General features: G+C 37.5%; 1 protein-coding gene across 5 annotated transcripts in view; it reads left to right on the top strand.

Moving 5' to 3' along the window:
* TBCK (TBC1 domain containing kinase) overlaps positions 1-15155 on the top strand; it is a 98847-nt gene that overhangs the window by 44534 nt on the left and 39158 nt on the right. For all 5 annotated transcript variants that reach the window (XR_010472576.1, XM_065062789.1, XM_065062790.1 and 2 more), the window contains 6 exons: positions 384-510; positions 1046-1096; positions 2133-2216; positions 6005-6090; positions 13378-13414; positions 14807-14968. Coding sequence is in view for 4 of the 5 variants with exons in the window: in XM_065062789.1 (XP_064918861.1) it covers positions 384-510; positions 1046-1096; positions 2133-2216; positions 6005-6090; positions 13378-13414; positions 14807-14968 (547 nt within the window). In the remaining variant the exon portion in view is untranslated. The remainder of the gene's footprint in view (positions 1-383; positions 511-1045; positions 1097-2132; positions 2217-6004; positions 6091-13377; positions 13415-14806; positions 14969-15155) is intronic.

Below are 15155 nucleotides of genomic sequence, written 5' to 3' on the forward strand. Positions count from 1 at the left end.
GAAGAAATATTTTCCATCAGATTGGGTACAATCTTCTGAAAGCTCTAATTTGATTGTCCTTTAGAGCAAAGAGATATTAGCACCTGAAATTAGTCCAAAAGTTGAGTCAGAAAGAAAACCATAACTGTACTCTGCTTTCAAGTGTTTAGAAATATGAATATGGAAAAAGAAAAAAATACCTATTTTTAATCCTTGACAGAGCTGTTAGGGGTCCCCTGTACCCTTTCAGTTTTGGTTTTGAGAGTGATGGAGGAAGCAGATTGTGTTTATGATGACAGTCTGACCTATGTTCTTTGGCTGACTTCTATCTCTAGTGTTGCAAAATTGCTGTAGTACCACCCCATTTATCCTGATTTCCTCTTTTGTCCTTGGCTGTGGTGCAGATTGAAGTTGATATTCCTCGTTGCCATCAGTATGATGAGTTGCTGTCATCACCAGAGGGTCACGCGAAGTTTAGACGTGTATTGAAGGCCTGGGTTGTTTCCCATCCTGATTTGGTGTACTGGCAAGGTGAGTTTGACTAGTTCGCAAGATCAGATAATTAACTGGAAAGCTGTGGCTGACTTAAAAATACCTCTCCTTCTTCCCCCCACAATGTAAGCTTATTTTTTCCCATTCTGTTTCTTTTAAAAAATGAATATGTGGGTTATTGCAAGTTGAAATCGTAGGCATTGATATTTAATTTGTAATGCAGAATCGCCCCACTCTTTCTTATAGATTTACTCTCCTTAAGTTTCAGTCGTTTTATTAAAAAAAGAAGTCTGCTTACTGGTAAGGTAAAACTGCAGGAGTTACTAAGCGAGTTTTTGGGATGGTAAATTGCATTTCTTGAAAGCCTTGCAGAATAATCAGTTCAGCATTGTGGTTCAAAAATTTGAAATCCTCTCTGTTTTCATGTGTTAATTTCACAGTTGTTTTCAGTATTACATGTAAATCCTGACATTGCAGCATTAGTATCAGGTATGCACTTTTTCATGATAAATTAATGAATTGATCTTGTGCCTTACAATAAATGAGCTCTCTATGTCATTTCTTCTCTCTTCAGGTCTTGACTCCCTTTGTGCACCGTTTCTGTACCTGAATTTTAACAATGAAGGTGAGCACCTTTTTCTTCTGAGGGTGAAGGGGAAGCACATTCAGTCTTCTTGCTGTTTGGCATGTTCCTATGCAGTTTGATTGTAAAACCTGATTTCTTTCCCATTGAAGCAAAATATTGTAGTAGTGAATTATGTAAAACTTTCTGTTCTGGTTTATGAACTTAGTTATTTAGCTCAGGTATTCAAAAAGTGGTTTCAATGCTAGAAAAACTGTAACACAGGATTTGTGTATAACATGATCCTATGTCATATTTGTTGTAAATCTGATGTTTTGCTTGGAAGCTTCCAAAATGTTTTTTATTGTCTTTAGACTATTTATGACAAACTCCTATTTCTTTTTTATATCTGTGGTCTACCACCATGACTAAGAATTGTATTACAATAGATTGTCTCTCAACCAAGTTCCCAGGAATTGATCAGGGGGTTAAACATTCAAGTTTTTACCCTCTAATCTCTATTTGATATGTATGTGAGGAGCCATTGAGAAATTTAAGATGTTTTTGTCCATTTTTGTCAAAAGAGAGTATTTTTAGTTGTATCCCACTCTGCTTTTTCTTCCGAATTCTATTGTGTTTAGTCTCTGAGCTGAAGTAAGAGAGGAGATGCGAGTTGTCTGGGGCATAAACTGGGTGTGAGTTCTATAGGAGAAAATCTAGAAGACGGCAACAATGCAGTTGTGTGAAACTGTCTTTTAAAATTGTATTCAGCCAAGAACCTTCACTTCTTGGTACAAACCTCACTCTAGCTTTCCAAACATCACTTCGTTGCTTTGTTACTGCGAAGCATGGAAATAAAATGGGAGCAAATCAGGTTCAGCCGGCTTTATATTGACCACTCAGTGACAGGAAGAGACTTTTTGTGAGCTTTTATAATTCTTTAATGAGTAATGTGCCCTTTTTATGTGTTTTACTTTTTTTTTTTTGCGTATAGGTTGATTTAATGCTTATCATCTGCTTCTCTATTTATGCTTATTATGCTTAATAATGAACCTTTTTAGGTGTACTTATGTTTCTACCTCTGTTCTAATTCTTTCAGCTCTGGCATATGCCTGCATGTCTGCTTTTATCCCCAAGTATTTGTATAACTTCTTTCTGAAGGATAATTCTCATGTTATTCAAGGTAAGCAAGTCCCTTTATTTTTTTTTTTTTGTAGTTCTTAGAGAAGTAAAACTATTTCTGAATATATAAATGCACTTTTTCAAGTGGTTGTAAAATTGGAATGCAATCACACTGTAGCAATACCCATCTATTTCTTTCAAAAGCTTTCTTTTAGGTAAATAAGAACAACAGCTGTGCAAGAAAAACAGGAACAAAATAAGTAGGGAAAGATTCAGACAGGAGGAAAACAAACAAAACAACAGTTGCACACACACACACAAAAACTTCAGTGTGTTATCTGAGGTCAGAGCCAGCTGATCATGCAAAGCTGTAGAATGAGGAGGTCTTTCTTCCCAGTGTTAGACTGTGAAGAGCTGCCCTTCAGGTGATCAAAGTCGTACTGTTACAGGAGCTATTTTGACAATGAGGGGAAATGAAGAGGAACAGTACAAACTAGGAACTCCTCAGAAAATGGAAATTATGTTATTCTGAGAGTTAAGGATTTGAGGGGAATTTCTTACTGAACAAAGATAATGGTGTTCAATACAGGACAGAAGTTGGAGAACCCTGAGGAATAATGGTCTGTAGTTCAGTCTTCAACAACTGTGTAGGTAGCTCAGGGAAATGAAAATAATACCTAGGAGGTAAATGTCTGTTTTACTTGAAGATTAATTGTAAATTTCAAGGAAACAAGAAGAAATTGTCTAGAGCTAGAAAGCCACCTTGGCACAGTCTGTGTTGGAAAGATAGTTTGTCTTGCAGACAGTTTTTAAAAACCAAATGAAGCTCTTTGAAAACCCATCAGTATTTTAAAAAAACAGGTGGTAATGAATGCTTTTAATTGCGAGCAGTTATGAGTGTTTATTAAATATTGCATTTCAGTGTGGCAGCTTCTCGCTGTATTTCTTTTAAAGGAGTTATTTAGTATATAGCTTGTGAAACTTTTCAACTTAAAAATGGTGTCTGGCATTTTTTATTTTCAAAGGAAAAAGTAAATTAAAAACTAATTAACAAAAAATAATCAGACATAGAGCAGTTACATGCTGGATAACAGGTAGAGAGCTAACGTACAGAGAGAACACAGTGGTTAGGAGAGTTTGCATATGAAGGGCAGTGGGCAAGAGGTGTTGTGAGCTGAATATATAAAATAACAGTTGGAAAAACTGTTCAAGAGAACTTGTTTGCATCCTTGAGTCTGTGAAGAAAAAGTGCTTGCTGGAAAAAAAGATAAGGACAGTAAAGGTCTAAAGATTAAAAGAGTAAGTATATTGTACCAGATGGAGACAGACACTTCAGACTTCAAGACTTTTCTCAAAGGGGTATAGTCTTCTGTTGAATAATACTTTTGCTCTCTAGAGTTCACTGATGTTATTCCTTAGGGGCTTTACAAAAATATGTATCAGCCAAAGTTAGAAATACAGGTCAGTAGGATTCTGTAAACCAAAGTAGTAGAGGCATTCCTAAGTTCCTGTGCAACATCTGGCATCATCAAGGACTCAGGGAGACTGGAGGCTTTAGGATTCTTTTGGTATTCTGATTTAATCCTTTCTAGGGTCATCTTTACATACCAATATGTAAATACAGTTTTAAAAGAAAATTCTTTGTAATTTCGCTGCCATGTTGTGTTGGAAGAAAGTGTTAACAATGTGTCATTTAACTACCTACTGCAATTTTAGCTTCTTTGTGTCTTCCACCTAAGGGTAGATGGGAGGCATCTTTTGAGCTGCAGAGTTCAACATACCATGTTTCTGAGCTTGTCCTGTACAATGAAGGCATTTTTTTAAACTTATCAGATGTATTTCCTTACAGGAAATAGGAAGCAAGAGCAGTTGAAGGGGTTTGGGTATAGAATGCCCAGTTATGTAAAACAAAAATTCATATAATAAAATTCCAACCAACAGCAATTGGCTGGACCTAAGCAATACATTTTTGTGAAGATTTGTGTGTCTTTATAGACCATTAATTAACCATATAATCCCCCACTGTAATTATGTCTCATGAGACCGGCTAAGCAAATAAAAATGACATTTACCGAACTGTAGTATATCTGTAGAAAACCATCATGGGCACGAATCCTCATTTTTAAAATAAATGTGCTTCAGGGAAGCTAACTGTGAAATTCGTTTCATCAGCATACGGCTGAATGTGTAGGATTACTGGTTTGCTATAACTGACTTGTGATTACTGGCTGTTTCCTGAAATAAAACTGATGTAACACGCACCTTAGAGATACACTTTTTAAAAATCATTATGTTGTGTGGTATGAATTTAAGGCATGGATTCAGTTATCTCCCTAACTTGTATGCATGAAGCTTGAAGCTGAGAAAATGTGTGATATGTGAGTAATTCTGAAGTAGCTTGGTCTTGGTGACACTGAACTCCCAGCTGAGCGCTGCCCAGACGCCTGTGGCAGAGCAGAGCATCCTTTCAAGTATAGTTTGCAGTAGGACTGTGGCTTGCTTCCCTTGTATTCTTATAGTAAGATAATTGTTCATTAGTTTTCCTGAGGCAGAATCGGCTTTTAAAATTTCAAGTCCAAATATAATTATTTTACAGTCTGATTGTTCTTAACTTGTTGACTTAACCGAGAGGAGCTAACTTGAGTGCAGATAATCAAGGTATGTAAGATAGGAGTCTTTAAACAACTGCATGTTTGGACCCACTTCTGTTCTTAAGTAAAGGTGCCTATGTGTGGAATTATCCCAGCAGAGCCATTTCTGTGCTGCTTAGCAGTGGAACTGGAATTTAATTTCACCGCTTCAAGACTGAAGACAAACTGAGTAACAGGGAGGTATTTGCTGTCCCCAAGAGAGACAGTAGGAGGCATCTATTCCTTACAACAGACTTTAAAGGAAGCAGTGGCAATTCTGGATGGCTAATTTGTAGAGCTGTGTGGACTTGGTGTTTGGGAGCTTATATTTGGGGACAGCGGCGATGACATTTCAGCACATTCTGATCTGGGAGCAGGGTTGACATTCTCTATCCCTCTTCCCTCAACTAGCAGTCTGGGTCCTAATTACTCTCTTCTCAGGAGCATGGAGGAAGAGATATTGCCATCTGTTACAAAACTGCAATATTATTGCATCTTCATCTTCCTTCTAACAAAGCATGTGACAGCACAGACAAAATTGAGAGGGGGCAGAACAGAGAGAGAGAAATCTATCAGTGTCTGTTCTGCTGTCTGCTTCTCTTCCAATTAAAAGGAAGTGTTATTTAAGCAACTTAATGAAATTGTACCCATCAGCCTAATGTGCCATGCTAAAGATGTAATAAATTTTATCTTTTACAATAAGTATTTCTCCTTATCTGTTGCAAAAAATACAAGTTAAGATGGTAACCTTAAAGCCTCATTGCCTTAAAACTTCAACTTCCAGATTACGAAATTTAACTGTGTAGAAAAGAAACCACACAGAATATAATTGAAATAGCATAAACTTTGTGTCTCACTAAAACAGTTTGGGTCTTAAAAATCTTTGGAGCAGTCTTGTTCTAATTGGCTTCCATCAATGTCTTGTGGCTCATACTCATACTGAAAAGTCTTTAACTTTGCATGGTGAACATACATCACCACCTAAGTAGGAACCGAGTAAACCATTGTTGAAAATCCAAATTGAGAAGTACTAAAGAAGAGAAATTAAACCTTTCTTCCTCTGTATTGAATATAATGGTGACAAGGAGGACAGTAGTGGTATTCACTTGCTGGTTTATCATTATGTTATGTTATTCATGTTCTGCAGCTCTATTGTGAGCTCACAGCATGTGGTGGTTTGTGGTTTTGACACTGATCTTGAATTTCCTTGTAATTTCAGAATACCTGACGGTGTTTTCCCAGATGATTGCATTCCACGATCCAGAGCTGAGTAACCACCTTAATGAAATCGGTTTTATTCCAGATGTAAGTGCTGAGGGTTCTTTTACATATTGTTCAAAGTAAAAAATGGAAAATGAGAGCTGTAAGAATGAGACGCCTTTCCAGGCTGTTTCAGTAGCAGTTTCATATTGATGGACCTTTCTGAGTATGCTGATAAAATGGTAAAGTTTTGTTTTACGTACCTCAGTCCTTCCCGTTCTGTTGGCATGGTGAATAAAAAAAATTACTAGTCAGTTATTATAATTTACAGATTTATCTGAAAAGATGCATATAATTATATTTTAAAAGTGTGGATTTATATACAAAAATTAATGTGGCCATAAATGATTAATAACAAGTTTTCTACAAATTAATTAAATGCTAAAAGGCACATCAATTTGCAAGTAGCACAAAAAATATATGCAAGGGATGGTTAATTTGTAGGCACGTCAGACCTTGGAAAATGCTTAGCAGTCAGTTTTGGACTCTATCAGACGCAATGGCCAAGTGCATAACTTGTGTCTAAGTTTTATGCTTTCATTGGAAAAAGTCTGTAAGATGAAGGAAAATGAAAATGGAGAACTCAGCCAAAATGTAGGAGACAGGGAGGGCCGTGTTGGAAAAAACAAAACAAGGCATTCTTTGGAGCCGCACTTTAAGCTATTGCTGTAAATAGTGAAGCTTTCCCCCTTTGTTTAGAGAGGCATGTATAGCCCAGAAAGGAAGATAATTCTCTATAAAAATGCCTACTGTAACATTATCAAAGTTTATGACTGATGTTTCTGAAAAGTAGACTTAGGCCAGGCTATAGAGAGAGCATTATTCATTGATACAGCCTATATCATCATATGTTGGATGTTTAGAAATTTGGTAATTACAAATTGATCATTAGAACAGATGATGACTGAAAGGCCAAAACGGAAGAAGGAAACGGAAGTCAGGTGATGTTGATGTAGAAATGTAAATTTCATAAATGAAAAATTGATATATAAGGTTCATTTTATCAGGAAAGACATGCTTATTAGGAAGTGATTTAAGTTGAAGGAGTAAGGTCAAGCCTCTGAAAGTCATTTGTGGTGGAGTGTCTTTGGGCCTGGCAGATACTCATTATCACTGTTTACAAATACTGTAATGGAAAAGCAAATATATGCTTTTATTTGTAGAGCTGTTTTAAATGCTAAGAATGATACAAATTTAAAAGATGCTACGGCATTAAAATGAGCAGAAGAGGAAGCCAATGTATTGCATTATAGAGATGTTTGAGAAGGCAACATGTTGTTGATGACCCGCACCTGAAGAGGGTGGGTGCAAAGAAGATGAAGGTGGGGAGAAGGGAGAGCATTAATCTTTAGAAAGCCTAAAATATTTGGGAGGATGAAGGGCGTGGGTGACAGCACCATTAAGTTCCTGCGGGAGAATCAGTCTTGCAGCATCACTATGTAAATGCACTTGGTATTTATTTGTTAAAGGCTGTGGACGACCAAAGCAATTCCTCTGTGTCTTTTGTCCAGGATACTGCTTCCCACTGAGGAGACAGGGCTGTAATTTCACTGACCGCTCTACAGGTCCCCGTTTCTGCAACTAACCTACATGAGAGCTCTGTAACAACCCGTCTTGGGTGTTAGCTGACCTTTCAGTAGCTCCTGGTGTCTGCTTACACCGTTATAATTCTTCACTGAAAGCTTTCAAAGTGCAAGTCAGATGGAATAGTTTAAAATCACCGGGTTTGCTATATTTTAGTTTCTGTGTTATGCTAGTCATTGGACAGCACATAGTCAAATGTGAGCCTTGCCTCTCCAATGTTACAGTCTAGACATGATGATAGCTAATGCAGTAAATAATGACAAAACAGAGATATATTTTATAAAAACAACAACTTGCAATGAATACAAATGCTAGCTCTAAAATTCACAGTAACCTCTGAAGAGAGGTTGTCCTTTCCAAATTGTCTTTTTTTAGAAAAAATAAAAGTTGTCTGGCATTTTAGATTAGTGAGAGAGGTGGTTTTTGTACCTGTAACAAGACAGCACAGGATCCATCAAGCTGAAGGATATGCACTGTAGTAATGAGATCTGAACCAGAGTTTCGTGCTTGAGTTCTAATCCTATCCAAGTAAACCCTGATTAATCTTTCATCATTGAAACGCAGGCTCCGCTGCAGGAAAGATTGTGTTTCCTGGCACCCTTCCCATTTGCTTGGGGTCGTGTAGCTCTCAGAATATTGAACACTGCTGCAGCTTGAATAGTTTTGAATATCGTTAGCTGATGTGGTGCCTGGATTAAGTACATTGCTGTGGCTATGTGATTTACATGTAAATAGAGGGATATATACAGTGAATCTACAGTTCTTTGCTCTCCCGAAGTTTATAATCTCCTCCATCCTATATAATGCTTTATAACATGTTCTATATTTTACTGAGTAATTCTGACATCAAGAGCAGACCATTTTGAGCTGAGAAAAAACAAGGAAGTATGCTACATTACTAAAAGGGTAACTATAGGCATAAATTATTCTAAAGAGCTTTCAGCTGCAAATTATGAAAGTTAGGCACAGTTGTCAGCCGACCATTAACAGAGATGACAAAGTCTGGCTGCAGTTACTTAATATCATCGTGCTGGAGCTGCTGTCATAGGTAGATATCTTAGCTTGCTTCGGCAATATGCAGGAGGGCTTCATCTAACTGACAATTAAAAATCCTGCAATGGAAGTACTTTAGCTCTGTTCGTTCTGTTGCACAACTACCTAGTGGTGAATCTGGGGGAGCGGTTTCTTGCTGGTATTTTTATCTTGTGAGGAGAGTGATGATTCTTCAGATTTTGTTTGTGTAGGTGCATATAGGTGGGTAGAACGTAATATTAAATATTGGACTCACTCTGCATTGTCTTTGCATTACCGGTCATCAAAAGATTTGTTTCACCTTTCCATAAGATTTAAATGTATGATTGTCTAGGCACCATTTAGGCTTGAAGCTACGTATGTGTTTATGTATTATGAAGGTGCAAGATCAGGGTTTTATAGACTAGAATATTTCACTTGAAAGGGACCTACAATGATCATCTAGTCCAACTAGCTGACCACTTCAGGGCTGACTGAAAGTTAGAGCATGTTGTTAAGAGCATTGTGCAAATGCCTCTTGAACACTGACAGGCTTGGGGCTTCAACCAGCTCTCTAGGAAGCTGTTCCAGTGTTTCACCACCCTCTTGGTAAAGAAATGCTTCCTAAGGTCAAGTCTGAACCTCCCCTGGTGCAGCTTTGTACCACTCCTATATGTCCTGTTGCTGGATACCAAGGAGAAGAGATCAGCACCTCCCTCCTCACTTCTCCTCAGAAAGCTGTAGAGAACAAAATGATTTTCTTAAGAAATGAAAATGAAAAGCAGCAGTTAGGAGGCAGCCTTGCAAAATAAAATTCCGGTTTATTGCTGGGAAAGATGGTTTCACACATACATCAAACAGGCTGAAAACAAAAGGAAAAATATAATAGCAACTTCATAGAAGGAAAAAAACAAAACCACAAACACAAAAACTGCCACACTTTTATCTCTGGCCTTACCGCCTCATAAACCCCACAATCTGTGATACAGAATAAGATTCTATTTTTGTTTTTTTTTCCATTTCTGTCTTCTTTTTTTACAAGGATTTGTTTTATTCTCCTTTGAGATCATGGTTTGGGCAGGTTACACCACAAAGTCAGAGATGGGTAACGGGAGATCCATGCTTCAAAGGCTCCATTTTGGTCAATCCAAGATCACTTAAAAACGGTGGACCTCTGAACAATATGTAAAAATATATATATATAAAATGTAATCAAAAAATTCACATAGGTTATCCTTTAAAGTACTTTTAAGAAAGCAAGCAGGGCCTTGAAGTTTTGGGGGTTTATTTCCTCACTAACAGGCGAATCCCTTCCTATATTTATTGGGAGGCAGCACTGCGCTGGGGGGATCAGGGCTGGGGTTCACTCTATGTAATGAGGATGACCATGATGGAGGGGGGAGGAAAGGAATGCAAGGGGGGGTTCCAAAAGCAAAGAGGATCCCTTTTAGCTGGGGATCATCCTTTAAGCTGAGGGTCATTCTTTGTTTGACCCTCTTTCTGTGTAGCTGTGTTAAATGGTCTTTTAGCTTACTAAACTTGGAAAGAAAAGTTGAAGTACTTAACAGATCTTCAATAGCTGGGATTGTTATGGGACAATTCAATAAGAAAATAAACATATTATATCTTTTCTGAATCCTTTCTGTTGTCATTTAAACTAGTGCCTGCCTGAAGCGTGTAGAAAGCAAGTTAGCATGGCAGACAAGCTCTCTTACAACTGTCCATTTCAGGGTTTTTAACATGTTCTCCTGAAGCAAATTACTCCCTGTTGGATGTAGAATAATTGCCCATGGTGCCATTGATTGTGGTAGTGCCTGTATTCCTCTAAGTGTCACTTCAGCTTTGAGAAGGAAGGGCTCCAACTGAAAATAGGGTGAAATACTTGCTATATAGCATTGGGCTGAAAAGCTTTCATTTTCTAGAGGAATGGTCAAATAATGAACCAATCCAGACAACAATAACAGGCAAAAATCCTTGCGGAAAAGAATTTCATCTAGATTTGAGCCAGTATCTCGAAGAGCTTTGAATGTCTGATGGGAGATGCAGTCAAAATATGCCCATCTGTGGCAAGTAAACACCTTTACTCCGTTGAAAAACAATGAACTGCATCTCCAGGCTCAAGTACTCAGCAGAATTTGTCCTAGCAGAGCACTGTTGGAAGGGAAGCTTCAGCTAGGGATCATGGAAACATGGAGAATGAAACCAAGCTGAAGGACAAGCTTAAATCCGTGGATATATTCCAATTGTTCGAACAGTAACTGATGTTAAGGAACTGTTATGTTCTTCATATATAACAAATGTCCAAGTCCTTACTTAAAAGCACAAAAGAGCTTTGTATTTTACTAGTAAAGCAAAGTGATAATTACAGTACTGCTGATCTCAAGCTTGCCCTGAAAAATGAAGTATTGGGTGTACAGGCTCTTATGTTAACGTGACTTATTCCAGCATTTCAAACACTAATTTGATTAACCATTAGGTGTGCTTCCCAGCTGCAGAGAGTGTTCATCAAAAACACAACCCCGTTCTATTTCGGGGTTCGATAGTGAAGGGTTGAAAACCTCTGTATCAGCAGCTTGTTGATAGAGCAGCCCTGCAGAGTGATGTTCCAGCTGGGCATTGCTAGAGGGCAGTATTTACTAATAATATGGAAAAAGTGCAAGCTTTTAACCAAAAGAATTTGGTAGCCTGTTTATTGGAGGACTTCAAATCAGTGCAGTTCTTTTTGTTAGTGTTTATCCATTTCTTTAGCATGGGGGAATAGTACCAGCAGTGTTGTGGCTTTTCTGTGCTCACTTATTAACAGTAATCACAACCTCTTCATGTTTAATGAGACCTCCTTGTCTCAGGAATGTTTGTGAAAATCAGAAGGAAAAACCCCTTCAATAAAAACTTGCCCGTTATCTTCTACTTAAATAGTTTGACCTGCTTTTCATGCCACTATTGATTGGTCTGGTGAGGATGATTTAGAGTAGAGCCGTGTTTTGCCTTGTGGTTGCCTTTTAATAATCTATTTAATGTTTTAAATGTTATGTATTTTCCTGTGTATTTCTGCATAGATGCATGAAAGGTGTTTGTGAAATTAGGAGGAAGTGTGGATCTGCTTTGGTAAAACACTCTAATCAAATATATGAAAAGGAGGAAATAATTGCTTTTAAATATGAAGGAAGCAATGTAGTTCAGAATTACATCCACATAATATATATCTCCAGGCTGATCACAGCCTCTGTAAGGAATATTCCAGGTTATGTCGTTACTCAGTAGAGAGCCATCTATTGAAGGCACGGCAAAGATGGGCTCAGGGAAACAGCATGAATGTATTAGAAGATGAAAATGGTGATAGAAATTGATTTGTTTTGGTTTTGAACACTTAAAATCAATTGGCAGGTTGGAGGCCAAGCTTTATAAAACCCTCCTGACTATTGAAAGTGGTGAACAGTCTGGGCATTGCAGCTTTTTTAGTTTTATGGACAGTATGGTGCAGATACAATCAGATGCTCAGATGAAGATGTAGGAATAAAATTTAGAGAGCTGTGCTAAGGAGCTTTTCAGCAAATGTGTACATCATTGAATCAGTGCCATAACCCTGCTAAGAGTTTATGGAGTAAGGCGTAATTTATTAACGTGATATTGATTATGCTTACTGCTTCACATTTGGTTACTTCTAGGGAAAGCTTAATAGGAGGATTAATTTGCACTTTTTATGAGCTAAAAAGTAATATATTAAGTTTTATGTCTAACTGTAAATCTTCGGAAGTGGCAAACAAAGCACATGATCTGAGTAAAATTTAACAACGGCCATCTCACTCTTGCATTCTAATTCATGGGGACTTTCTGTGCCATTCAATGTTTCATGCAAATGGATTCTGTTGCCCTCAACACAGTAAATACTTCAGTGAAAACTGAGAAGCTCTTACGGTGTCATAAATGCTCAGCTTTTCTAACACATACTGAATTTTGTCTATGTGATGTCATAAGTCTGAAAGTTTGTGGCCACTGAAGTTTTCTGTAGCCGTCGCACAAACCTTTAGTCTCATGTAATACAAGTGCTGAAGCAGCCTCAGATTCTTCAGGTGATGCTGCCTTTAAAGGTCACAAGAGAACAACAGAAATGCTCAAGGTGTTGGTAACCAACACTAAATGCTTTTCAGAATGAAACCGTTCTTATTGCCTTTCACTAACGAGTGTACATTTTATTAAATACCAGCATAGGAGAAAAAGGTAGATATGGTTAGTTTTTCTGTTGGAAATTGTGATTTGCACTTTTAATTATTTGGATAGAACCAGGGTTTTTTTTCCATAATCAAAATATATATTGGTTCAAGTTGGTTTATGCTTGTTCAGGCATTCTTCGTTAATTTTCACTTAGCCGTATATGTATGTAAAGTGACAACTGTGACAGTTTAATAGAGCAGCTTTTTATTTCTTTAAGACTTCAGGGGCTATTTTGTGCCAACGTAAGCCCTACTAAGTGTAGTAGTTCATTTTGATGTTGTTTTCAATATAGTATCACAAACCAGTAATTTGAAAGAGATGAGAATGGGGAGCTAGGGGAGGAAAAAGCTTCTCTGAGGAGCTAAAAGTTGTGTGATAGTGGTTCCGCCACTGCAGTTATTTGCAATTTTAAACACATTCCTGCTAAGCTAGGCAATTTTTAATGTAGTAGGCAATAGTCACAAACAACTTTAACTCTTAATAAAATATGGTTTTGTTCTCTTCCCCCACCACTACCTTTTGCAGCTTTATGCTATTCCCTGGTTCCTTACAATGTTTACACGTGAGTACGCATTATTTTTGCTCTGATTAAATGTTCTTGTGTTTCTTAGTCTTAATTTTGCTCACATTTTCAGCTAAAGCCTTCGCAATTGGTGTGATGTGTCTAACATTTAGTAGGTTGCTTGTAATTTGCAGTGAATGTGTGTTGTGATTTGAATCTCAACAGCTCCTGTCACATACTTTCTGCCCTTATTTGGCAATAATAGGCACTTTTTTTTTAATATTGTGCCAAATTTTAACTGGATTATTTTACCCATGCGTGATTTAGGGAGTGTGCAAAGGAAGCTGTTATCTACTGGAAAAAGATATGATAATAGTTAAAAAAACAAAACAAAACCCACCACACCAAACCTTCCCCTGCCCTCACCCAGATAATGTAAGAAAGAGCGTAACTTTGGTTTTGAAGGGCAACAAAACAAGCTTATTTTTATTGCATTATGACACACTGTTGTTCTACTAGCACTGGTTTACTATGATATTCGTTGCATGGATGTTAGGAACAAAAAGAGCTTTATAATTTGCTGAGCTTTTGATGAAAGAGGACAAAGTTAAAAAGCAAGTCTAGAAAGAAATTCAAAATCTTCTTTCCTGAAAGATATCTGTGATTTATTTTTTAATTTCCTCTCAACATTGGCAGGCTTTGAATTTAAAACAAAGGGGCAGAATGGAAAAAGTGGATGGATTGTTTCTCTGGAATATCAAAGAATTTAATATGAGATTCCTGACTGCAAGATCTTGCCTGTCAAGCACCAGTTCTTGCAGTTGTCCATTCTAAAACTTCCGTGAGAATCACCACCTTTGGAAAACCAAGGAGATGGTTTCCTTGGCAATGAACGGCAATAAAATGTTGCAGTTATTGAGTTGAGGGGTAGCTTATTTCAGGAGAACCACCTTCAACTTTATGTATAATATGTTCCTTATTTTAACAGGCCTTTCTCTTTGTCTTTCCTTTATTGTGCCAATTTGGGTCTATCCTGCTAGTTTTCTTGTCTAATTTTAAGTAGTTTAGCTGATTGATTAACTTATTACTGTCTTCATAGTATTAGAAAAACTGATGTGCATGTCCTAGTGCGTAATTGTACCCTACCAACAGAAAAATAAATTGCCAGTGTTATGTTAGCTTGAAATCTGAAAACCTTCACATTTCTGAGCATTTAACAATGAAATAAGAATCTGATGATTTCCAGGATAATCAAAATTCATATGAAGACAAACCATTTTCTGAACAGCTTGAGTCCCCTTTGCTCCCAAATAAAAAGGAAGCAACCCTAAGATGGGAAAGGAAAAAAGTATCTAGGCAACTCCTTAAGAGTTTGTGCATGTGTGTCTGTGTTTTTATCAACTGAAGTGCTTATCGTTCTTTTCCTTTCCATTGTGCTTGTTCATCCTGCAGACGTCTTTCCTTTGCACAAAATTTTTCACTTGTGGGATACGTTACTGCTTGGAAATTCCTCCTTCCCGTTCTGCATTGGAGTTGCGATACTTCAACAACTGCGGGATCGTCTGCTGGCTAATGGATTCAATGAATGCATTCTTCTGTTTTCAGACTTGCCAGGTACAGAAAAAACTGTTTCTTCCTTCTGGCTTCCCAGGTGTGTTGCCAAAGAAAGTATGTGCTTGTATGTGAATAGGTGCTACAAATCGGACGTGTTTTGAAAGCATGGTAGATTAGGCAAACTCACTGTCAGAGTGTGTAGGTCTTAACTACAGCTCGATGAAGTTAGTAGAAGTCTTTTTGCTGT

This window comes from Columba livia, chromosome 4 (assembly GCF_036013475.1).
Source record: "Columba livia isolate bColLiv1 breed racing homer chromosome 4, bColLiv1.pat.W.v2, whole genome shotgun sequence".
NCBI lineage: Eukaryota > Metazoa > Chordata > Aves > Columbiformes > Columbidae > Columba > Columba livia.